This window comes from Crotalus tigris, unplaced genomic scaffold (assembly GCF_016545835.1).
Source record: "Crotalus tigris isolate CLP2741 ecotype Arizona unplaced genomic scaffold, ASM1654583v1 scf7180000017560.2302168, whole genome shotgun sequence".
NCBI lineage: Eukaryota > Metazoa > Chordata > Lepidosauria > Squamata > Viperidae > Crotalus > Crotalus tigris.
The window spans coordinates 20,588-47,730 of NW_024096474.1; the positions used below are offsets into that span (position 1 = coordinate 20,588).

The 27,143-nt window shown below is 34.4% G+C and overlaps 1 protein-coding gene across 3 annotated transcripts in view; it reads right to left on the reverse strand.

Annotated features, from left to right (window-relative positions):
- Nucleotides 1–6,651: 6,651 nt before the first annotated feature.
- Nucleotides 6,652–27,143, reverse strand: part of LOC120310014 (cAMP-specific 3',5'-cyclic phosphodiesterase 4B-like) — a 41,817-nt gene continuing 21,325 nt past the window's right edge. For all 3 annotated transcript variants that reach the window (XR_005557245.1, XR_005557246.1, XM_039347876.1), the window contains 3 exons: nucleotides 22,415–22,527; nucleotides 20,455–20,684; nucleotides 6,652–6,960 (listed from right to left, as the gene is read on the reverse strand). Coding sequence is in view for 1 of the 3 variants with exons in the window: in XM_039347876.1 (XP_039203810.1) it covers nucleotides 6,891–6,960; nucleotides 20,455–20,684; nucleotides 22,415–22,456 (342 nt within the window). In the remaining 2 variants the exon portion in view is untranslated. The remainder of the gene's footprint in view (nucleotides 6,961–20,454; nucleotides 20,685–22,414; nucleotides 22,528–27,143) is intronic.

Genomic DNA, 27,143 nt, shown 5'->3' on the forward strand with positions numbered 1-27,143 from the left:
AAACTATCTTCAGCTTCATTAATGCCGTATTGTAGAATTAGGAAATCTGCTATGCTTGTAAAAATAGTGCATTCCTAAAGTATGTAAGAAGAAAACAATACAGATTTCTTTCATTTCTGTCATATATAGTCCAGATAGATAAATACTTGGCCATCATCTGCTTCTTATAAATATTCTCACTGATAGAGGTTTTAGCATTGAAATGCAATTCTAACCTAGATAAGATATTTTGCTTTAAACTGATATGATACAATACCATTTTCTTATATTAGACAACATTATAATTAAACCACTTTAACTGTTTTTTAATGAGATTATTATTTACTAAAATCACTAAAATTAATTTTTTATGTTCTAAAATTCTTGGTTCTTAGAAACCTATCATTTGATTCAAACCTAGGACTATCAAAATACAACATTTCCCCACTCTTCTAAATTGGGAAAATATTTTAACTCAGGACATTTTCAGCACATTCTTCTTTTTTAATCATAATCCTAAATATGGCTAGTCCTATTTTAGAATTTTGTAGGCTGAAAATATTGCAGTTTTTCAGCAGCCTCAAATTCTCTTGCTAATTGGTGCTGCTGATGCTGTTCTCCCACTTTTAGATACGTGTCAAGCTGCCCTATTTTACTTGAGCAGAGGATATGCAATAGTAATAGTTACTTACCTTAAACTATTTATAGCCACATATATAACTTCCATTGGGTTTACTTCTGAATAAATATACAAGACCATGTTATCATTAATCATATTTTTATGATTTTGCATTCTAAGATATTCATGTTTTCAGCTAATTGAACCTGTACTATGATGTTGAACAAATCATTGAACAAGTCATGAGGACTTATTTCCTTTTTTTAACAGTTAAAACATGCTGAGTATTTTTTAAAGATTTATAAAACAGTTTCTAAAGATGCCAAATTCACATTCTAGACTTCAGACACATATGCAAAGCAGATCTGAACCTATAACATGGTCATTTAAGATTTTCAGTGTAAAGGCTATGACAGCTGAACAATGGGATTGAAAAAGTAGTGTACTGGATTTGTTTTCTGCCATGTAACAGAGAAAACCATAAAGAGACTTTTGATTACCATATTTATAGATAGAAAGCCAAGCAAGGAGACATGGTCTGTTGTATGTTCACTATGAGGCAGTAAAGGAGTAAATAATCTTGACTGGTAGCATGTGACTGACACTATCAGCCTGACACTATCCTAAATTGATATAAAGCATAAACATAATACTTTCATTAAGATTAAAGCAGGCACATCTAACTCTATGAGACTATAATAAAGCAGATATTAGTGAGAAAAAGACTGCCTGTCAATGAAAAATGTAACAGAAATTGTAAAATGCTGGAATAATAAAGAACCAAGAGCAAAGAGAAGGTAACCCAAACTTGTGAACTAAACTGTGACAAAAACAAATGAATGTATGTTTGTGTATTTGATATTCTTGTATATTTGCCAAAGTTGTACTTTCATTTCACTTCTGATGTTGGAACAATACTCCATGGATTAAATTATAACTACCGTATATTCTGGCGTATAAGGCGACCCGGCATATAAGACGACCCCCGTCTTTGGCACCGAGTCGCATGCCTAGAAAGTCATCTTATACGCCAGAAACTATCGTTATTTCTGGCGTATAAGATGACTCCCGACTTCGGCACCAATTTTAACGCTTGTGAAAGTCGTCTTATACGCCGGAAAGTACGGTATTTATATTTATTTGCATATTTAACACATTTATATGCTCACCCATGACTCTGGGTGACATGTTTGATTTCTTTGGGTAGGGCTTTAAAATCTTTTTTGATCTCAGAATTATTTTGGAATTAAAATTAATGTATATTTATGTGTTTAAGATGTAAAATGCAAGCAACAATTATTAAATCATACATATTTTCTTGGATGATATATGTTTCTATTGAATCTTGGGATGTGATAATGTAAATCATACTGTTACACTCCAACATTCAAGTAGTATCTAGGGAGCTTAACTTGTGTAATATACTCTGTAGCATCATTTAGAATTTAACTTGTGTGAATAAAGCCAAGTGTGGCATATTTAATAGATAAGACTTTATTGTCTTCTTATATCACAGCAATCAATTAAAAACCTATAAAAGCTATAAAATCTGGCAATATCCATTGTATTTCATAGGTAATAACCAACCACACATATGTATATTTATTATTGGCTATTAGAAAAATAGAAAAAAATAAAAATCTCTCCTAGTCTAAATAATCTTGTGACGGACTGATATGGCAATTATATCAGATGTTGTGACATTTTAAGAAATCCTTGTTGATGTATCTATGAGCAGGAAACAAACAATCTTTGTCATTTAGGTTTCTGCAATAAAAGCAATGTAATTGAATCATTATGTCAAGGTAAGTAAAAAGTGTAGTGGAGAGTAATGTGACCAATAGATTCAGTTTTCTCCATAAAACATAAACAGATGTTTCAGGAAAGGAGAAATGAATCTATCTTCTAATTAGGCTAATGATCAAACGTCATATCCAGCTAGGATAAAGTCTTTCTTGTCTTCTGGGCATAGATGAAGTCCACTGAGTTAAATGAAGTGATAAGATACTGGGCTAGAGGTTACTCTTTCTGAAGATCTAAATAAAACATCTACCATTTCTCTTCCATACAGGTTCTTTGATTCCAACCAAGGTTAGTTATTGAACAGAAGTCTTCGGAATCTTTTAGAATTACATTTATTCCGATTATCTACATGAATAGAGAGTTGCAATGGACAATTATGGGCTCTCCTAATTCAAGGTTCAAGCTTACATTTTAAGTGCAAAAGCACTTTCATGCCTCAGTTAAAATTAGGCCCATCTGTAGTGTAGCCTGACAGATAATTAGATGTGCCTAATAATGCACTTATAAATTTTGTTTGAACAGTTTCAAAGGGGGCCTTGGAGCTAGAGCTCTAATATAACAATAACATATTTCTGTGGGCAGCAGATATTTGAGAAAAACTCCCTCAGGAAGGTTTATTTGATAAAATCATGATTAAGTAAACCATGTCTTGGAACATTGTAGGAAAAAATGGTATGGTATACTACCCATTACAAACTTATGGACTTATTAAATTTAAAGATAAATACATTAAAATTTTGAAGATTTTTCCATATATACAAATTATTTGAATTTCCATATATGCAAAACCCAAAAAAGATGAACTCATCTTCCCCAAAATAAAATCCAGAGGACATCTGCATTTATAAAAGTTTGTTGTTGTAACCACAGATCATAACATAGGGACCTTTATAAAAATGATTCATATTTTGAACCAGAGGCTATTAATAAATAATCCATATGCATTGCCTATGATGAGATACAATCATTATGAAAGATAATCATTGTATAGGGCTTAGGTGAATCATAAACATAATAATTATGTGCAACTGAAGATCCAAGATATTTAAAAATTGTTACAGCAACAGATGAAAGCTAAATATAGACAGCCAAAACACTCCTCAGTATATTTTCAGTTGAAATTACATTATTGATAACCACAAACAGCACAAATTAACTTCTTGTCAGTTTATCTCAGTACAAGCTAATTCACATACATTGGATTGAAACACGATTAAATATATGTAATTCTGTCAGCTGCTAATTAGGATACACTAAATTATTCATACACTATTAGGTGTGCATACAGTCCCTCCAATCCACTTTGGACTCAATCTATTCTGGGATGTTTGGGAAGTAACCCAAACTTAATTGAAATCCAAAGCCAAAATAAATTTCAGAAAAACTGTCTTCCAATACTTGAAGCATGGAAAAAAAGACTAATGCCTTTTTTCCCCAGCAGAATGAAATAAAGTTTGTAGGCAAACTACAGCTCTATGACCTACTGAATTCTGCAATATTAATTTATTTGGGATTTTTAAAAAATATATGTCTCTTTAATTTTTTTGTAAATACCCATTTGATATTTAGGGAGATTTGGGAAACTGTAATACATGCAGGTGTAAAATGTTTCAAATTTCATGCAAATGAGTTGAGATACAGTTACATGCAAAAATATAGACTTGGTGAAACTGTATGTTTCAGTGAATCTTTAACTAAAAATAAGTTGACATAACCACAATATGGTACAAAGTTTAAGTATGACTTCTGCAAAATTGGATAAATATTTACTATTTATGTGCAGTTATTTACAAAGTAAAAATAAAAAAAATGAATTTTATGGTAGATGCAAAGCTCTGTACATGGTTTTAATCAGTACTTTGTAAAACCTTATTTGGCAGAAATAACAGCTTTCAAACATTTCCTATATCTAGCTAAGAATTTTTCCATGCTACAATAGTCTTCCTTTGTTCCTTGCAAGTCTTTTAACTCAAGAACATTCTTTTGTCTTTGTGATTATTTTATGTTTGAGATCTCCCTACAGATTTTCAGTAACATTCAAATATAGGACCTGTAAACGTCATTCCAAAAGCTTTCTTTTTTTTCTATTAAGTACTTCATGGTTAATCTTTCTGAAAGCAATTCATATTTTCTTTTTTTCTATCCCATTTTCATTATTTTTATAAATAACTCAAAGCAGCATATGTACCTAATACACCTATCTTCTCTTATTTTCCCCATAAAACATTTCTGACTGGCCCAAAGCCTCCCAGCTGTCTTTCATACCTAAGGCTCACAGTTTTCAGGCTTACTGTAATTTCAATTAATTTGTTCTAATTCCCTGTAGTGGTAATTTCCAGCCTAATGGTAGATGAGGGGTCAAATTTGATAATATTTTATGCACAATAAATGAGTGTAATGCAAAAACACCTAATATTTATAACTGATAAAAATATTACATCACTACCCAAAATGGCTCTGTTTTCTTGTCACTACCCAAAATGAGAGTGACAAGAAAATAGAGCCATATAGAAGATAATTTTCAGTTCCGACTTGTTTATCCAAGATGTTGTGATTAAGGTAATTATAATGAAAGAGTTGCAGGCTGAACTCATCCTTAAGGAAATGATAATTGCCTGGAATAACTGAGAATTAGAATACAGAATACCTCTGCTGCTTCTGGATAAAAATGTGATTAAACTACGTAGGTTTGAGAGTTGTCCATGCTAAATTATAGGCAATAAATCATAAACTAAATGTATGCCCATATTTATTTGCATCTATACTACACATCAATTCTGGCAGTCCTTGACTTATGACCATTCGTATAATGGTTCAAAGTTACAACAGCCTTGGGAAAAGTGACTTGTGATCCATCCTTAATTGTTGTACCCCTACCACCACCCCAGTGATGTGATGGTAATTCAGATACTTGGCAATTGGTTTGCAGTAAAAATGGTAAAAAAAAAAAACTGGGTCTGGTAATGTAATGACTGCAACCAAAATTCCAGTCTGAACTGTGGTCATAAATCAAGGACTACTATAGGAAAAAAGTTTGCTACCATACTTAATCTATTCATATTGGTGGAGACACGGTACAATGTCAGTAATTAACAGTAGTTAGTAGCAGGGGTGGTAGTGGTCCTCCACAACAGTTCAGTTCCTCATGTGGGCCCTTGGAAAAATTAATTGCCCATCCCTGCTTTAGACTAGGAACAACTAAACTTAAATAAAGCAAAAGAATAGAAGCAGCAATCATTCATATATATTTTGATTCTTTGGTTACCCAGCTAGAAAAGTTTTTTTTTCTTCCCAGAAATATCATAGTTCTTTAGAGTCTGCACCTAAATGGGTGTGGTGGGATATCACATTAACAACTATTACCCAAAAATATTCTACCATTAGGAACACCATTACATATCACAACTATTGTTTAACAGTTGCAATCAAATAATGCTGTACCTAGGTAGAGCTTATTGAGTAATTCCAAGGGTCAAAGGTGCTTTTTTACACATTCAACTAAGTTACAAATGACAACAGTCTGAACACAGTTCTGATGATCAAAATAATTGAGGTTTCCTTGTCCTGTCTAGACTGGGGTGACCAGACATTCAGCAAAAGAGAAGATGTCTTCTTTTTTGTCTTCTTGTCCTCCATCTGGCAAGCCTACCTTTAAAATCAAATATTGTTTGGCTTTTTGAGTATATTTTTTTAAAAAAAACTGGACTGTTTTCACGACAGTTGTCATTTGAACTTTTGGGTATTATGATCTTATAAATTGTTTGCTTCTTTCTTTACCTCATAAGTTAAGAGACCTGACAGTCTAGACTGTAGACATTTTGTTACTTAAGTCATATTCTAATTCCAGCAATCAGCTTCAGTCCAGCTCTTTTGAATCTATGATCACTGCAGTTTGTAGATCACAAGGCTCATTATATGTTTCTATGGTAAAATTTGAAAAGCACACCATTGTTAATTCTATATTATTGCTAGGATATGTTCTTGAAAATAAATATTCTCAGTGTGGTAAGTTCATTATAATATCCTGTTGTTGTCATTATAATTATTACTGCACCATTTTTTTCCTTGGTTCATATGGTAGCCTTACATTTTGAGTTTTGTTTATTGTACTTTACACAATTACCAACAGTTATCATGTAAGCTCTGAGTAATTGTCATAAAAAATAGCATTAAAATCACAAAATATATATTGTAAACAGACAGTAAATATGGAATAAGCACAAATGCTAGATTTAACTCATTGCCTGTCTGCTATTATTAAACTCATGATCTTTCATGTCCAAAACAATGATTTTTAACTGTCAGGCTGCCATTCCATCCCAAAATAATGACAAAGGATTTATATTAATATTTATTCTGAACTTTTTCATAGTAGAAATGATAACTGAAGCACTGTATGGATGTATTTGAAGCAATGATGGTTTGTAAGGACAGAAAGAAACAGAGAAGTACAGTGAACAGTGTGGGCATAAATTTCTTTTTCTTATTCTCATGTCTTTATTTCCTTTGGCTTATTATTTCTTATTACTTTTCTCCACTCTGCATGATGTTTTTCACCCCTGAAAGAAAATAACATCATGGGTATGTATATGTAATACATTATTGCAATGAAGCTTATCTAAAAGGGATATGGCCTTAAATAACCCTTTCCAGTATTGTTGGCACATTCTCATGGTTCAATGGAGAAGCAAATCAGTCTTTAAATAAATGCACAAACAACAAAACAACAATGCAGTTACGGTAGTTAATCCTCAGTAGTTTAATGAACTGGGCTCTAAAATTCTGTATGGCTTCTAAAACTTTTGTACAAAATGTTATCGTAACATCATACCAAAATATAAGCAAACAGAAAGATCCCTTTCTAGATGAAATCTTGAAGACTATATACAGCTCCCAAACAATTCAGCATTCACGACATCTAACTGGTTGTCAAGGAAACTTGTGTTTAATCATAGTAATTCTCTTTTCCAAACTAAGCTATCATTTATATTGCCCAGAAACAGTAGATTGTAATTAAAAACTATTTTCTTATAGACTATATTGGATGTTATAAACAGCTCTGGTCTCTTTTTAACCTTTAAAAAAAATGCATGCTTGCTCTGTAGAAAAGTGTTACAGATATTAAGGACAATATCAATGAATAAGTAAAAATATTATCCTTTTGTTATTATACTTTTATAATATGTACCATATATAATATAGACTAATAATATTCTAATATGTCCATAAAAACAATACAGATCAGACAATTTTATTAAAATGTTATTTTATTTATTAAATTTCTATGCCAATATCATTCATATGCTGTGTTTCTGCAAAAATAAGACCTGACCCCCAAATAAGACTTAGGTTGACTTTGGGGGTTGGACCTAATATAAGCCCTACCCCAAAAATGAGCCCTATGTAAGAGCCTGTGCAGGCGGCCAGCCACCCATTCCATCACAGTGTCTGGTTGCTAGACATGAGGCGGAGGAGGAGGCGAGAGGGGAAGCTGCCTCACGCACCCCGCAATTGCTTACCATGCCAAAGGGCCCCTGTAGCCAGGCCTCCCTCCCCCACTAGCCTTGCCTTGTGGCAGTGGCACTGGCACATCACAGAAGAAATGGGATGGCGGCCATGCAGTTCCTGGATGGGGCTGTTGGTACAACTGCCATGAGGTGAGACATGTGTCAGGAAAAAAAAAGTCACCCCCCAAAAATAAGACCTAATGCCTCTTTTGGAGGCATATATATATATATATATATATATATATATATATATATATATATATATATATATATAATATAGACCAGGTCTTATTTTTGGGGAACACAATAACAACTCTGGGCAGCTTACAATATAATAAAAAGTTTAAAACTGCTAAATAACAATTAAAATTGGAATAAAAAGCATTAAAAAATAAGAACCAAGATGAGAAGTGGCCTGGGTGTGAGAATCTTCTCTACCCATCAGCAATCCCGTGTTGCAGGCCCCTATTGGGGCCCCAGGCCAAGCAACAGAACCAAGTTTTTAGGCTCTTCCAGAAGGCTAAGCATGTGGAGGCAGATCTCACCTCTGCTAGGGCAAGGGGCCACAGCAGAAAAGGCTCTTCTTCTCGACCTCGTCACCTGAAATTCTTTGACTGGCGGGATGCAAAGTAGACCCTTTCTGCTGGAATGAGCGGGGTGGGTTAGTCCCATCAGGGCAAGGTAGTTCCTCAGATACCATGGGCCCATGCCATAAAAGACTTTAAGGGTGATGACAAACACCTTGAATTGGACCTGAAAGCAAACTGGCAGATAGTGCAGCTCACATAACAGCAATGTCATATGTGCCACCCAAAAGGCTTCCAGAACTGTCTGTATCACTGCATTCTGTATCAATTGTAGCTTCCACATACTCTTCAAGGGTAGCCCCATTTAGATCCCCATACAGTAATCCAACTGGGATCAGTTACTGTGTACAGGGCCTCACGATCCAGGGAAAGGTGCAACACTAACCACAACTGTCACTTGCTCTTTGAACAGGAGTTGCAACTCCAGAAGAATCCCCAGACTGTATATCGGATCTGTCTGGGGTAGTGCAACCCCATCCAAAACTAAGGATGATAAACTCCTAGATCCCAAGGTCCCCTGAACCCATAGTCACTCCATCTTACCAGAGCTCAGCTGAAGCCTGTTGTCCACCATCCAAACCCCTACAACCACCAGTCACCATAAGAGAGCAGCTACAGCATCACTTAGATCATCAGGAATGAAGATGTGATATTGGGTATCATTGTCATATTGTTCATACCTCATCCCATGATGTGTTATTTCACCTAGCACTTTCATATAGATGTTTAAAAGAGTCCTGAGGCAAGCTACAAAGGAGCAGACATGGGCTGGACCTCTTGCTTCCTACCAACACTAATTGAGACCAGCTTTGAAGAAAGCAGCTGAACCACTGCAAGACTGGGTCACCCAGTACTATCTCTTGCAGATTGCCCAGAAGGATACCACCTCTTCCTTTATGTAACTATGTGCTCATATATTTTTTCCTACTACACGCCAATATATTGTAAATGGAACTGAACATTTTAAAAAAATCTGACTTTATGTAAACTTCGCTCAAATTTCCCTATTGCCCCATGTAACTCAGGGTGCACCACAGAATGCACCTGAAATCCTTTCCCTGTTGAGAAAACTTACTGCCATTGTTATTTTCATCACTGAATTACCCCAGTTAATGAACTGTATGATTCTGAGAAAAATGCAGCTTCTTTGAAGACTGCAGACAGATGCTAAGTAAATGGTTAGAAGCATGCTTTTCACTTAAATTCCTTGCTATTTAGTAAGGTGACTCATTAAACTACTGCTTGCTATTTCAAATCATAGGATTTCAGAGAATTGCTCTCTATCCAAAAGAACACAGTATCGACCATCAAACCTAAAGTGAACAAGCAAGCAATGGGAATTTCTATGTGACATTTGAGATACCAGCACTCAATATATCAAGTTCTCTTTAAGAATTAAGTTACAATGCAGATACATATCATGCATATTAAAATACACAATAATACTAAATTGATTAAATTTAGAGGCTGTTTAGTTCCAGACAACTCTGTGTGTCTTATATAATAAGATAAACAAAAAACAAAAAAAATTAGAAGAGGATTATAAGAACTCCTGAACATGTGGAGGGAACAACTACAATACTTCAAAAATACCGCTGAGAAAAAACAATTGGAGCTAAGCAGCTTTCTAATCCCAGGCCTAGGAGCAAAACCAACTTTTCAGTTACTTGTTGATCTGGTAGACCAAACTAATAACTAAAAGTACAGTAATAAAATTTAACTTATGACTTAAACCATTATTTTCAGGTTTCTGCTGCAGTTGTTATTTCATCATGCACAATTTATTCAGGGGACTTCAGCATTATGTATTATGTTAAAAAAAGTTTTCAGAATGATTACTTTTTAAAAAAATATATTTTGCTAATTGCAAATTTAACAAATGTAGGACTACCAGATCTGAACTGGAACTATAAATTTGCAGCAAAGAAGCTTGGAAAATTCTAATGCTTTACTGCCCTTTAGTAATTATCTTGATTTTTTTTTCAGCCCACCTCAGTTAGCCAGAGCTAATGATAGTATAAAATTAACTCCAAGGACAAGGAAAAACATATTTTAGAATTATGATGTGAGAACAAATGACCTGTCATGACTTTAGTTAGAAGTCACATTTCAAAGCTTACAGCCATGATTCAAAACCTGACTAATTGGTACGTTTCTGAAGATGTCAGTGATTAATGAGTCATTTTGATATAAATTTTCAAACTCACCTGCATAAAAAAAGCGGAAATTAAAAAGTTTTAAGAAGTAGTTAATGGACTCTTACAATCCATATGAAAGAGGTTTTTACATTTCATTCTCTGTTTGACACTCTTGAATCTTTTAGAAAGGCAAGCCAATTTCATTCTGCATCATCTCTCAACATCTCAATCCCACCTTGTTTTTAAAAATACTGTTTTAAAAATGCATCAATGAGAACAAGACATGCACACAAGGGTCTACGCAGTGGTATGCTTGTAGGTAGGGTAAAGGTCAAGGAGGAGGTAAGCAGGGAAAGGAACTAGAAAGTGTGAGAAAATTACGTACAAGTCTGAACACATATTGTAGTCGATTCCACTGGAATCAAAATCAATCAATCAGAATAGAGCTGGAAGGGACCTTGGACGTCTTCTAGTCCAACCCCCTGCTCAAGCAGGAGACCCTGTATTATTTCAGACAGGTGGCTGTCCAGTTTTCTCTTAAAAACCTCCAATAATGAAGCACCTACAATTTCTGAAGGCCAGCTGTTCCACTGGTTAATTGTCCTCACTGTTAGGAAGTTTCTCCTTAATTCCATGTTGCTTCTCTTCTTGATTAGCTTCCATCCATTGTTTCTTGTCTTGCCTTCCGTGCTTTGGAAAATAAGTTGGCCCCTTCTTCTTTGGGGCAGCCCCTCAAATACTGGAGAACAATTGCAATAAAATATATAGACAGAATTAATTGGTGTTTTGGGATGGCACAATAGTGTTCCTAAAACACCCAATTAACTAATCCCATGCTGAGAAATCTAAAGAAATGGATTTCAGTTTTGTTTCCTCTAAAAGCTTCTGCCATGCAATCCTATTTATGCTGATGACAACTAGGTTGGGCTTTTATTATTTCACCAAGTAAGGAAGGTTTAGGCCCTAGATCATTTCTGATTTGCTGGCTAGACTCAGCCATGAAAAACAGAGTATTTTGTTTGTTTGCAAAGGATCATTCCACTCTGCATCCCATGAAAGTGAAGATCCTGCTAGAGCAGTGGTTCTCAACCTGTGGGTCGGCACCCCATTTGGGGTCGAACGACCATTTCACGGGGGTCGCCAAACAACGCAGTCCGCCATTTTTTCCCCCTTTTCCTTAGCTGTGCTACTCCCTTTTATTCTATTGGCTTTTGAAAGCCAATAGAATAGACTCTCTTGAATAGAGTCTAATTCTATTGGCTTTCAAAAGCCAATAGGAATTGTCCAGGCTGTCTCTGCCCTGCTGAGCCCGCCAAAAGTCCCATTCTGCAAACGGTGCTGCACCAGTTGAGTAGTCCTCGACTTACGACCGGTTGAGTAGTCCTCGACTTACAACCGGTTGGGGGGTCGCGGCATTAAAAAGGTTGAGAACCACTGTGCTAGAGGAACAGGAAGGACCTATCAACATTTACAAGGAAGAGTCTCAGTATTTCTCTCCAACCATCTTCTCTGATGTGTTCTTAGAACAAGTATTGAAAGATAAGATTTCAGATGTTTTGTAGCTATGCTTACTATAGTTTCTTTATTTGAAATACTATACCTATGATTGTTGATTTTCTCTTTTTCCTGTATTTCCCATTTCCCAATAAATTATTTTAAAACAATAGAGGCTTCATTGACTTAATAAGGGAATTTCTCATATAAACCTTTCTCATATACCTGAATGCTTGGTTACATCACTGTCATCAGGTTTGTTTAGTATTATATTTATAGGTTTGGGATATAGAACATTTCCCTTCTATTTTTTAGGGCTTGGCTGAAGGACGAAGTTATTGGTAAAAGAAATAAAAGTTCCCCAAGTAAAAATCTAAGTGGGTTATTACGAGATTCAGCCCAATAGGGTAGCCTATCATAATTATCTTTTATTGGAGATTTTAAATTATCATCATTGTTTGCAAGAAGCAAATTTAGCAAAATAATCACAAAATAAAAAATAGTGAAAATATGAATAATAATAAACTGATCTCAGTGTTTCACTGAAAAGTTTCTTTCTCTTTATCTGTGAAGAAACTACACAAATTTCACTACTTAAAATTAATTCCTTGCTTTGTAAATTTTAAAAGTTGCTATCTCTTTTTTTTTTGGTCTGCTATTAAAAAATATGCATGTTTCAAATAATAAATCTCCAGATAAAATTGGAGATTAAAATGTTCAAACATCAGAGAATCACCTATTGCATATTTATCTCAACAGTCTGAAGTGTAGTTTGAAACCCGCATATGACTTAAGAAACCTTATTTAAGAGCACTTCTACACTGCCAACTTCAATTCCCAAAATCTCTGCAGAAGCTGTTCATCTTGCCCTGCAATTATCCTCATTGTTGCCATCATTACAATATTTAGTATATTCAATGAGCTTTTTACCACCCCATCTCCAGCAATGGGAAAGCATCATGATTAGCTTCTCCGCTCTCATTCTCTTCATTGCCCACTTAGTTTCTCTACACAAGCAATCACTCAGTTCAAAAAACAAGGTGAAATTGTATAAAGTGTCAAGCCACTTTAACTTTGCCAAGATGAGAATCAGGGATCTAGAGGCAGCACAAGGTGAGAATTGGTGGGAAACTATCCATCTTGCAATTTCAGTTTTAACAACATGAAACAAGTATTTTGGGCAGCATCACAGCTGAACCAAAAAGTAATTTACTTAACTTCAGAAAGCCCTTATGTTTTTTTCCCATTTTTTTCTCCACTTTTTATAACAACCAGCTCCCAGTATTGTGTCTATTTGATTGATCTCAGAAAAGCAAGGCCTAATTATGACATATATTGTTTTTTCCTTATAGATCAGGATAATGGTTTTGTTATTAAAACACTACAGAATAGTAGTATACATTAATACCAAGTACGACATATAACATTAAATTCAAACTTGCTTTAAAAAGTTGGTTTCATAAGCATTTTATACATCATGACTATAATCAATGGAACAAATATTTTATTAAGAACAAGTAATACCCTCTTACCACATGTGAAAAAAGAAGCAGCAATGCCCTCTTGTGTTATAAAGAAGCAGTATGTTTTTACTAGCTTTATCTCAAATAATCTCACATTTCACAATAAAACTATTTTACGATGCAAATATATTTTTTTTTCCTATTGCAACTCTGAAAAAAAATGCTAAAATTTATATTATCTATATAGTATGTAGATAATCACCCAAGCAGGAAAAAGGCTTTGTGCTTGATCTTCCTGATCAGGTGTCTGCAATCTCAGCTGTTCCAAATCAATTGGGACTGTAACTTTCAGAATTCTCAGTTAACATGACCAGTTCAGTGAAAGTGGCTGCTCAGATACAAGTTGTTTTAAGAATAGAAATGGTTACATAATATCATTTCTGAGAGGCAACAATACCCATTTGTTCAGCAATACATTTATTTCTATCTACATTTACACTAAAATAGCCCATATTTGAATAAAGGGAGGGAATTAAAATGATTTGATGGTTGAATTATTTAATCTATGTTTATTATAATAATAGTGTTATAAAGAAATTAGCTACTATATTTATTGTTATAATAAGAAATACAGTGACTAGTTTCTTTATAATACAAGGAGGCATTTATTTATATGGCCATGGTTTTCCCAGCTGCAACGTATGGATGTGAAAGTTGGACTATAAGAAAGGCTGAGCGACAAAGAATTGAGGCCTTTGAACTATGGTCTGGAGAAGACTCCTGCGAGTCCCTTGGACTGCAAGGCGTTCAAACCAGTCAGTCCTAGAAGCAATCAACCCTGACTGCTCTTTAGAAGGCCAGATCCTGAAGTTGAAACTCAAGTACTTTGGCTACCTAATGAGAAGGACTCACTGGAGAAGGGGCTAATGCTGGGAAAGATTGAGGGCAATAGAAGAATGGGACAACAGAGAATGAGATGGCTGGATGGAGTCACTGAAGCAATAGGCATGAGCTTAAATGGACTCCAGAAGATGGTAGAGGACAGGAAGGCCTGGAGGAACGTAGTCCATGGGGTCGCGATGTGTCGAACGCGACTTTACAATTAACAACAACAACAATCATTTTGGTTTGATACAGTTTATTAAATTATTATTCAATTACATATTTAACATTATTTATATCAGGCATGTCAAACTCGCAACGTCACGTGACGTCGTGCAATGTATCGGGCCGGTTTTGCCATTGCCGGCAATGAGGTGGGCACGGCTTCCACGTGACGTGTCCGGCCCGCAAGCTGGCAGTTTTGACACCCCTGATTTATATAAACCTAGCTTTTCTTTTGTCAATTTGCCCACTCTGCAATCAAACATTTGACAAAAGAAAGCTATGAAGTAAACCCAAATATTTAATGGAGAGTTTATGAACATTCATAATACTAAAAAAAATCCCTTTTTATGGCCCTGTAATCCTTTAATTCAGGGTAGAATTGGGCAACTGGATGGAGTTTACTAGCTGGATGAACATTCATAACACTATGAATTAATAAACTAGAAGGAAAACAATTAAAAAGTGTATACCAGGAAATGTTCTGACAGACAGTCATGTCAAATTATTGAGAAAATTATAGATTGTTTACCCATAGTTCAAGCGCATCATTTTTAAAAGATCAATAACTATATCTTCCAGAAAGCCCCTATGAGCAACTGAATGTTTTACTGCTGGAACAGTAAGAAAAGGTCACACAGGATGTCCAAGGCCAATGACTGCATACAATTATTGGTATACCTTTCTGCTTCAATCAGTTGAAATAAATTAACAGAGTAACAGAGTCCAGACAAGATTTTAAATGTAGAACTAATTGAGGAACTGACCATAAATTCTCTTAAGCCTATAACCTCAAGAGGAATTTGAGATTAATCTAATTCATTAATGTTTTTCTAAACCATACAAACACAGATTATATGATGCCTGCTTTTCAAACTTGGATTGACCCTACACTGTATTGTGGAACAGAACATGAAACAGATCTGATACCAAACATAATACTGTATTTTGAGAGCAGCCTCGTACTGCTATTACTCTTACTTGCTCCCTTCTGCAAAACAATTTGAAGATAGCCTGTAATCAAAACTGATGAAACACAAAATAAAAATCACTGTCCCACTTGTTCTACTCCAGGTCGTAACCTAACAACAACAACAAAAAAATTCCTCACTCAGCAGCCTCCATAGGCTGGGGGAGGTCAAAACATAAAACTATCAGTTGCAACTGCATGAACACAGCACTGCTTCATTGTATGATATTTAAACATGTGGAAAAGGTGCAGGGCTTCAATTGTGTGTTCACAATAGCCATACTGATTTTTTTGAGTCCCTCTGCAGGCAGACCTACATTTTGTCTACTCTAATATTGTTACTTTGGGTTGTATGCATATGTCTAGTTGTATGACCATCAATTCCTGTGAAAAGGAACAACAAATGTTTCAAGCAGTCTTATCTCCTGAAATCTAGGAGCAAGGAGGCATAGTGTACAGAGGCAGAAAACTGACCACCCACAAGCATCAACAGATGTTCAGCATTTTAAAAAAGAGTATAGTTCTAGTTTTAAATACCCTGCAGCAGACACTAAAATAGGTTGTTCAGCTTTTGAACATACTGTCATCATACAATCACAGAAGGTCATAGTAGCTTTCAACCGAGGCCTTGTGCTGAAAAAATGCAAATGCAAATTACCCCAGAAATAAGCACATGCCAATGTCTTTCTTAGGCCTGAAAGTACCACAACATAGCAATTTCACAGAATGACATGCTATTATTTCTGTACTTATTTACATTTCAGATACTACACATCAGAAATTCAAACATCAGTCTCTTAGTGCTAAACAGTCTGGTTATTTATATTTTTGGGGAAAGGAAACAGAAATAGAATTGTCCATGTGAGCTTAAAGAGATGCTTTATGTATTACTGCCCCTGAACGTATTTCTGAAATATTAAATAGTTATTTTTTTGTATAGATTTTATTACTTTTTATAGAGTTAGGGATAAGGTGGGGTCGGGATTAGGGTTGGGATTTGGGTTAGGGTTGGGGTTAGTTTTTACCTTGACAACAAGCTCAGTATAGAAGTTAAACTCAACCTCAGCATAATTTCAACAAGCCAGTTAGTTAAATGCATCTCTCTGATGTGTCCCAGCTAATTGCAGTAGCTTCACTTCTGATCATTAACAATGCATGAAGGTTTTAAGAGGAACATATGAACTCCAAGACGTGTTAAAGAAGGAAATGCAAAGAAAAAAACTGAATAGGCAACTTGACATCGATAACTGGGAAAATTTTAGAATAGATCAATATGTAATCACCTTGTAAGCAATCTGTTCAAAATGTATTTATCAATATGATTAACCTTTTCTCCTTTTCTGATTGGATAACTTCTTTTATAGATTATGAGTTTGCTTTAAATATATCTATCTATCTATCTATCTATCTATCTATCTATCTATCTATCTATCTATATATTAATTTTAGCAAAGTGTTTGATCAAACTGAAAACAGCAGCATTAAATTTTAATAGAGACAAATGCATATTCTTAGGAAGCAAAATTAAAATACATGACTGCAGAATAAGAATTGGCTGACTTGATTAAAGAAATTGTAAAAAATAAATCTTGGAAAAGTTGACCACAAAGTATAAGGCAGCAGGATAATTGGCTATAAAAAAGACAAATGTAAGATGAATATAATTTTCAAATTATGGAAAGTATCTCTTATTTTATTGTGCTATGCTCAGACTCCATTGTACGTGTTGTGTGGGTTACGAGCACCACACTCAGAAATACTCAAATAATAATTTCAGAGGAGGAAAGGTCTAAAAATTAAGTTCTGAAGAGATATTGATGAAAATGAGCATGTGTCATACTGAAAAGAAGGCCTGAGATGGAGATAAGAAAGCACTAATTGAATATCTGAAAAAATGTCACACGAAAGGACAAAACATGTTGTCCATGATTCCAGAGCAAAGACATAGTATAATTAATTTCAGTTACAGGAAGGCAGTTTCCAACTGAATTGATCTTTAAAATGAAAAATAAACACACAGACACTTTTTCTAAAAGTGAGAACAGTTTGACGTATTGTTCCATATTGTTTTGTAAAGCATATATTCTTTCTCAGAATAACGAATGGGAAGCTTTGTATGTGGGAAATTCGCCTTCAAATACCATCTTGGAATTGGCATAGTGGACCCCCCTAAAAAGTTAAATCTGTTACAGTCTAATTATCTTTGCAAATATGGAATTATCAATGTTTTATATTAGCTACTAGACAGATGGGCTATGTAATAGCACGTTAATTCAGATTTGATCTTTATGATCATGTTAGCGTCTTCAGAATACCTAGATAAAAATGTTCAGCTAGCTTCAACACACTAACACTGATTCATATAATGCGCTTATGTGATATAGTAGATATATATTTAGTAGTTATTTTACAGATTAATTTTGATCTGCAAGATTAATTGAGTTGGCAAATGTTAATGAATTTTCAATGACTAATAGTTTTAAAATTAGAAGGAAGACAATTGAAATGGATAGTGTATTGCACATTCAGTTACTAAGTTTTACCAATTATATTTGATCTAAATATTCCTTTTGCATTTGAACAAATATTTTATTGCTGAATAAAAAAAATTCAAATTGATAATCCTAGCTGAAGATAATTTAAAAACTTGAATTGCATATCTCATTCATATAAATTCCCATTCTCTTATTGTTAAATGTTAATAGTTTAACTGGGTAAAATGAGTATATGTAATATTAGCTTTGATTTATATATGAATATTTTAATTTGGGGAGCTTTTTTCTTTTTTCTCTTTTCTCCTTTTTCAGATAAGTACAAATAAAGTACATTTTAAAAACTACTTGAAATTTTTTTTGCATATGGCTATCTCCCAAAAGCCTCTTTATAATGATGATGAAGCAATTATATATAACGCTTAGTTTTTATTACAGTAACCTGTTTTGCAATGTGTCAAAATCTGAACATTTTGTCTAATTACCTGTAACCTAAGATTCCTGGAAATTAATACAAAAATGTTACCATAAAATAAATTGATTATAAAACTTAGCTCAGAATTCATTATATATATATTTCTAACACTGAGTCTGTTAAAAGCATATTTATCCACCCACATGAGACATACGGAATTTTGTTAAGTACTTTTGTTAATTTTTATTGCCTGGATGTTATCTCACTCTAAGTTGAATATGTTTTCAGTTTTTAAAATGCACACAGAAGTATTATATTTAAAGATCATTTCACAGAATAACAGAAACCTGTAAAGATTAAAGAGTAAATTGGAAACAAGCTCTTCAATCTTAATCTGTTAGGAAATGTAAGGTAAAATGCATGATTTTGTTGTTGTTTATTTTGAAGTTGTAAGAACAAATAAATATGGCATTTTCTATTTCCTTTTTTTGCAACAAGACATCACTTTCATCTAATAGGAATCATTTTAAGTCATCTAACTGAAAAATCTTCAGTTCATACCCTGAAAGATATTATAGAGTATGGACATTTTGACAACACCTACTTTCAGGAATATAGACAGTAAGAGACATCCAAGCAGAAAAACATTGAAGTTTGAATATTTTTTGAGGATACAGAATATTACTGGGATAATAATTTGAAATAAAGTTTTCATTTTACCTGTTAAAAAGTGGTCTAGAAATTGAACAACAGCATAAAAAAATAAAGAGGGTATAAGGTATCTACATTTCAAACTCTCTTGAGTTTAAACCCAGCATCTTTTCCTTCTGTCTTTTCCCCAGATTACTGAAAACTCTCCTTTACATGCTATTAACTATATGGGGGGGGGGAGAGAACTGTCAAAAGGACACCAACTGTCAAAAGGACACCAAATTTTCAGGGAAAACTACAAACTGACTGCTTTGTACAAATTAGTTCATTGCCCTGGAAATGTGCTAATGTTCCTCCTGAGTAGGAGTGAGAAACTTTTCCCTCAATCAAGGAGCAGACAAACCACTTTGATACCTGTCAAAGATGTTTACATAACAAGATCTTAAAAGTGTATTTTTACCTTGAATTTACTTAATTGTTAAAATTTAACACAGAGGCAGATTTACAGTGATCTGCAGCCCTTACATCTTAACTGATTCTCAGGTATCACTCTAAAAAATATATGAACATAGGTAATTGGAACCATGTGGCTAGTGGAGAATAGAAGTTGAGGAAGCAAAAGGGCCTGATTATCTGGCTGGCCGCAGGTTGTACAGTACATCTCTACCATAAGAATATTTTAAACTTCTTATCCACAATCCATTCCACAGTCTTAAGATGAAAAACTCAAAATATGTTCTCATGTGCTTGCAGCAAAGGAACAAGTTGCACCAACAGTTATAGCATTTATATTCATGGATTTGTATTATCTTCATACTTGGCCATCTGGGTTAAGTAACATGTATCAGGACATAATCACAAAAATTTGGCGATTTATGTATTTGCATTAAACATCATGTTGTTATTTTAGCATAACTGCAATTTGCTGTGGATGTTGCTGTTCCCATATGCTGTTTTATATTTGAAGGAATGTTTCTAGACCAGTTTTCCAGCTGGATGATCAAGTCTGCATTGCAGCCCGGAATGCCTGTGTCTGTTTCATCAGATACAGCACAAAATATGTTAATTCCTGACGAGGTCAGATGGCCATGACATAGAAAGTACAATTAAAATTAAATATGGAATCAGACCATTTTTTAAAAATGTATAGTACACTAATCCCTATTAAATATGTCTGCGACTTCAGTATCAGGAAGAAAGTTCTACAATTAAATTTTAAAGAAACAACTTACCTATCCTGATAAGTAGTGATGGCAATACTAGGAAGCGTCAGTAAAGGTAATGTTGTGGGTCTAGAAATGTTATCTGGTGTTCTTGCTTTTTCACTCTGTCGTTGAGATAATGGTGGTAATAATAAATTACCAGAGCAGCATCTTCTTCCTCTCCAGAGATCTATGCCGAGGGTGTTGCTAGATGCACTATAAGACTTGCTGAGACGACATTCTAAATAATCTTTTGCATTCTAAAAGAACAAATAAAAAACTGAATTACATAAGACGCAATTTTATAAAGCTAAATATAAAAATTTAGAATTGCAGCACTAGTTAATTACAAAATTGAACACAGACAGTTCCTATAAAGTGGATTCTTAAAATAAGCATTAAATTTCACACTAAAAAGAAAAGTTACAAATGAGGAAAAATGAAATGTGCTGCAATTCAACCATCAGTCTGAATGTAAATATTAAGCACATCATTAACTTTTACACATGACTCAATAAGTTATGGTATTACTTTTATAATAAATTTTTTTCTTTCTTCACAAAAGCATTAATTTATTCCATGTCCTCCCAAAATTTCATTTCAATTTTTGCAAATCCCAACTAGGATTTGAACCCTATTCAGACACTAAATCAAAACTGAACTACTGGGATGTAAGCATTATCAGTATCTACACACAAATACAGCTCTCTTTCTATGTAATGGAAAAGAAATAGAAACTGAATATGGTTGCATTGTTTGAATAATCAGAAACACTATTTCAGCTAAATACAAGTAACGAGTCCCATTGGAGTGGAACCAATAACCTTTCAACAACAATAAGAAAGTAATGTTGACTAAAGGCTTGAAAAAAGGCAAGAAATATTTGCCCAAATTGAGCTAACAGACAACAAAAATTGGAAGCACTGAATATAGTATATGTAAAAAGATATACACTGGGCAAAAACAAAATTTTAATTTTACTTACATATAAATCAGAAAAAAAAAACTTTGGATAGGGTGCTTACTTAAGTGAAGTTGTTGACATTGCGTACAGATATTGTTAAAAGCCAAAGTCTTTGTTACTGGTCATTAAGAAAAAAATGTTGGAAATAAAAATGCCAAGATCTTATGGGATAACCATATTTCAAACACATACTGTACCTGCTTCTTCTTTAAAACAATATTGTAGAGCTAGAAAATATACCACAAAGTTACCTAAAATTATCAAGGATAGAACAATACCCCTAACAGAATATGTTAGTGTTTGAGCTTTTTAAAAAACATGTGTTAGAGCACTGTGATCAACATCAGACATATATTTGATCATTATCACTTATATTTGGAGACTATCCTACGGTAGATGACATAATAGGATATAATGTTTTATTTTTTATATAAATGTTTATTAAGAGTTTTACAAAGAACATAAAAACTAACACAAACTTATAAAAAGAAAAAAGACAAAAAAGAAAGAAAAAAGACAAAAATGCAGAAAGAACAAAAATAAAATGAAGGGGGTTCCTATGTCCTTTGCAGCAAAAATACATACAGTTACAAAATTATCTCTTATTTTATTATAAAAGAAAGCTAATTCCTTTCTATTATCCAGTATTTATCTTATCATCAAACCCACAAATTATAAGTGCATTTTTCCCATTTTATACAAACAGTCTATAAGGGGTTTCCAGTCAGCCATAAATATAGATATTGTTTTCTCTCTAAGCAAAAAAGTTATTTAAGCCATCTCTGAAAGTTTTATCATCTTCAACCATCATTTTATAATAATTTGTTTTTTTCACAAAGTATTAATTTATTCAATAAATTTATATTTGGACAATGTTCTACAACAGAAGACGTTACGTACAAGTTAAAAGCCATCAATATAATCAGCATTAAAGCCTTAATAAGTATCTAACAACAATACAAGATTAGTTATATTTTATCTGAAACAGACAGAGGGACAGACATACGTATGTATGTATATACTTACACCTTCTGTAGGGACAGTCATTACACTCCTACTTTTCTTCATGTTGGTGATGGAAAATCACTTCAATTATAAGCACCCTTTTCAGAAACTGTGCTTCTACCTAACCAATAAACCTGGTCAAAAAAGGAAGGAGAAAACCATATTTCAGTATTTGTCTTCAAATTTAAGAATGGAAACAAGGGTCTGGTTTGCACATTGCCAAGAATGGTAGAAATGTTTGACAAATTATTCATGAACATGATATTTTCCCTACCAGGTAAGAACAAGTAGTCCTCGACATACGACCATATGAGCCCAAAGTTTCTGTGGTTAAGTGAGATGTTTGTTGAGTTGTGCCCCAGTTTACAACCTTTCTTGCCTCAGTTGTTAACTGCAGCTGTTCCATGCCAATCCAGCCATCCCGAGTCAGCAGAGCGGGGCCAGCTGCACGTACCCAGCCATGCCTACCCAGCCACACCCACCTGGCCATACTGAGTCAGCCACATTGAGTGAGCTGTGTGAAGCCAGCCACGTTCAGCTGGCCATCCAGTCACGCCTACCCAGCCTCACCCACCTGGCCCTTTGAGGGCAACCATAATGCTGATGCGGCCCTCAATGAAATTGAGTTTGACACCCCTGATGTATATGATATTTAACCAGATTCACTTAATCAAGATGGAACCCACTCGCTATCTAAAAGTAATTACATAAAATTCTGTACCATGTCATCCTAAAATAAGCCCGTTATCATGTCAGAATCTTAGTTTTATGATTATATAATTATGTAAATTATTATGTAAATTACTACATGTAAATAATTATGTAAATTATTATATTTCTTTTTCTTTAAAATCATTGTGGTTGCAAAAAGGCTGCATTGAGATATTCCCTACAATGATTTTATAGTGGTTAAAAGGATTGCATAAACTAAGATATCATGCTTTATGCATTCTAGTATAAAAGTTCTGATCTTTTATAGAAGGTATAATTATATTGTCACCAGTTTTAATTTCCTTCAGCTATGCAACTTCTCTTTGCATAGTTTAAACTCGTGCAGAGTTAAACTGAAAAGAAAAATAATTCTTCCACTCCATTGGTGAGAATTAAACTGTGTGCATATTATTCAATACTAAAATGATAAAAAGTATGCTTTTCCAAATCAAAATGTTTAAATATTATGCTATAGATTATTAGACTGTCTAAAATATTCTTGTTTCAGAAGTTAAAATAGATAACCATGAAGTTATGCCTGGAACCTTACCAAATTCTCTATTCTGAATATATATATATAAATCTCTTAATTAAAAAGATAGTGAGCTTACAGCAAAACAATGTGCAAGCTCCTAGTACAGTGGTTCTCAACCTTTTTAATGCCACGACCCCCAACCGGTTGTAAGTCGAGGACTACTCAACTGGTGCAGCACCGTTTGCAGAATGGGACTTTTGGCGGGCTCAGCAGGGCAGAGACAGCCTGGACAATTCCTATTGGCTTTTGAAAGCCAATAGCATTAGACTCTATTCAATAGAGTCTATTCTATTGGCTTTCAAAAGCAAATAGAATAAAAGGGAGTAGCACAGCTAAGGAAAAGGGGGAAAAAATGGCGGACTGCGTTGTTTGGCGACCCCCATGAAATGGTCGTTCGACCCCAAATGGGGTCCCAACCCACAGGTTGAGAACCACTGTCCTAGTACCATTTCACTTTTCACAAAACCTATAGATCTCAAAGGGATCACATATATTTTCTTACAAAATAATGATAATTGGCCAATGATGCTTGGTGCTTTGCTTAGAAACGTACTTTAGCATACAAAAAGGAAAGTGCTAAGCAGAAGATCGTGCTTATTACAAATAACTCATTTTTAAATAATAGCTAAACTTTGACCACATAGTATATGATGATAAAGTTCAATTTTGTCAACTTAGATCCAGGTTAAACATAGTGCATGAACCAACTGGAAAATAGGAATTGTAAATTCTTTTCATTCAGCTGCATCTCATACATATACCTTCCACATTTTTATATAAAGCTCAAAATGACATACTCTTCTTTAAATCTTATTGCTTTTGCCCCAAAACATATTAAAACCATATGAAGATTAAACAAAAATGGAACAAATAAAACAAATCATATTGTATGTATAAGTGTCACCACCACTGTTCTACATTTCCAACATAATAAAATTGACAACCAATCTTTTTAATAGTCTCTGAGAAGTCCAGTAAAAATGGAAAAAAAAATTGTTGAATTACATTAAGACCATAAGAAATATGCCTAATATTATTTTCTTACACAGTAGTTTTTCAATATAGTGTATTCCAACTCTTTATTTCAAAATTCTTGCAAATGACCAAGATCCACCTTAAAACATTTTTATTTGAGGGATCCTTGGTGCTCTGAGCTTGCTTCTTTCAGACATTACCCAAACTAGGTAACATCATCAATGCCAGCACATCTACAAGAAAACAAGCAAGCTTAGAGAACACCAAGGACCGTCCATATCAACCCCGAGCTGCAAATATTCTCCTTTATTAGTAACATTTTTATCTGCCCTTAAAAAAACTGTTTAAATTAAGAAAAGCATAGTTTATAATTGATAATATTTTGGGCGTACTAGCTACTGCTAATGCATTTAGATCAAATTGGGAAACCAAAATTACTATAAAGACATTCTGCGTGCTTAAATAATCCAAATCCTTCTGCATAAACTTTATAAAATTTGAACAGCAACTTTCTGATCTAAAGTTAACTAATGGGCTAGCACTAGAAGTAATCCAAATGAGAACAAGTTGAGTGCTCTTACATCATTGACATAGAAGAACAATCAATGTTATATTTGAGTACACCAGTGGGCAGAGCAGTTCTCCAGGGTTCCTCCCCTTCCAGGAGTAGTAATGATTTAACAGTCAGAAAGTCTGCATAATTAATAGATCTTCTTTAATAGGTAATGGCAGGTTACTTCTTCCAGAGTGTGAAATCATGGTATGGTTATGAATAATACACAGTGTGAACTTGGATTAACAGCTAACTTAAATTGAAAAGGGTACCCACAGTTTGTTAAAGGTTTATTTCAGGCATGGCCCCCTGAGTCATGCAAATCTGGTTGAGATTTTCATCTATGGTTAACTCCCCATGTGCCCACCAAATTACAAAGGCAGTAGAATGGATATATAAAGAAAGTAGAAAAACCTCAGCTTCCTGCACATCTTATGTTGTGGCTCTGATTGCTAATAATCCTCTGTAGAACTATTACAGCTCATCCTGTCACAGGGCACCTGGGTCTTGAACTTGGGCTGTTGACTTTGCAGCCAACATGCCCAGCATCTTACCCTAAGTCATCGTGCCACCCAATGTACAGCACAATGTATAGCAACTATTTTATTCACAAGTAATAATTATAGTTATTCTATATGGCAGTGGTACAGAGCTTTGTGATTGCTAAGTTACTGTACTGAAATTATTCATGGAAAATTATTACTGTATAAGATAGAGTTGGGTATAGTTTGAAAATAATTAGGAAGAACTGCTTCAGCCCTCACAGAAGCACAGCACAGATCTGCTAGCCTGGTTTTTTCGTGCTTTTATGGGAGCCTGTAAAAGGCTGTTGCTGCTTTAAGAATTGCATTAATAAGTGGATTTCTTAAAGCAGCTACATTTTTTGTTAGTTGGTTTGATTGATTGTTTTAAGGCTCATATGAAAGTCTGAAAAAAACCCAGACTACTTTAATGAAAGGCCTTATGCTTGCGGGAGATTCAAATCACTTTCTGAGGCATGTACAGCTCTGTTAAAAAATTACATCTGGAAAAGGATACTAATATACAGCTTATTATCTGCAAAAATACAAAAACTACAAGTGTGAGGGGGGAGAGAGATTATGCACCTTAGATCTCTAAGCACAATTGCATTGTGCTGACTTCCTTGGAAGATTGTGGAGCATAATTTTTGCAAGTTTTCATCATCAATTATTCAAAAGAAACTTTTTTCCCATTGGTGACATTACATATTGGAAGTATACTACTTACATTCCTGAAAACATAGCACCAGGTGCAGAACTATTTAACTCGTTTTTCACATCTGTCTTTACACAAAGGGAAAAAACAGACCAACCTATCAAAAATAGTGCCATAAAAAACAAAATAGAAATACAAGTTAAGATAGGCAAGAAAATGGTAAGTGAGCACCTGTCCAGCCTAGACGAGTTCAAATCAGCAGGACCAGATGGATTACACCCCAAGGTTCTTAAGGAACTGGCAGATGTGATCTCAGAACCACTGAACTATATTTTTCAAAGATCCTGGAGCACTGGGGAACTACCAGAGGACTAGAAAAGAGCTGATGTAGCTCCCATCTTCAAAAAAGGAAAAAAAAGGACCCAGGAAATTACAGATCTATCAGCCTGAACTCAGTACCTGGGAAGATTCTGGAAAAGATAATCAAACAACGAATCAGCGAACACCTACAGGTAAACAAAGTCATTACCAAAAGCCACCATGGGTTTGTCAAAAACAGATCATGCCAGACAAATCTTATTGCATTCTTTGACCAAGTGACAAAATTAGTGGACCAGAGGAATGCTGGGGATATAATTTACTTGGACTTCAGTAAGGCATTTGACAAAGTAGACCACAACCTACTACTTGAGAAGATAGAAAAATGCGGGTTAGACAGCATCACCACCAGATGGATCCGTAGCTGGCTGACCGGCAGTACTCAGCGTGTGGTCCTCAATGGAACCGCATCTACATGAAGG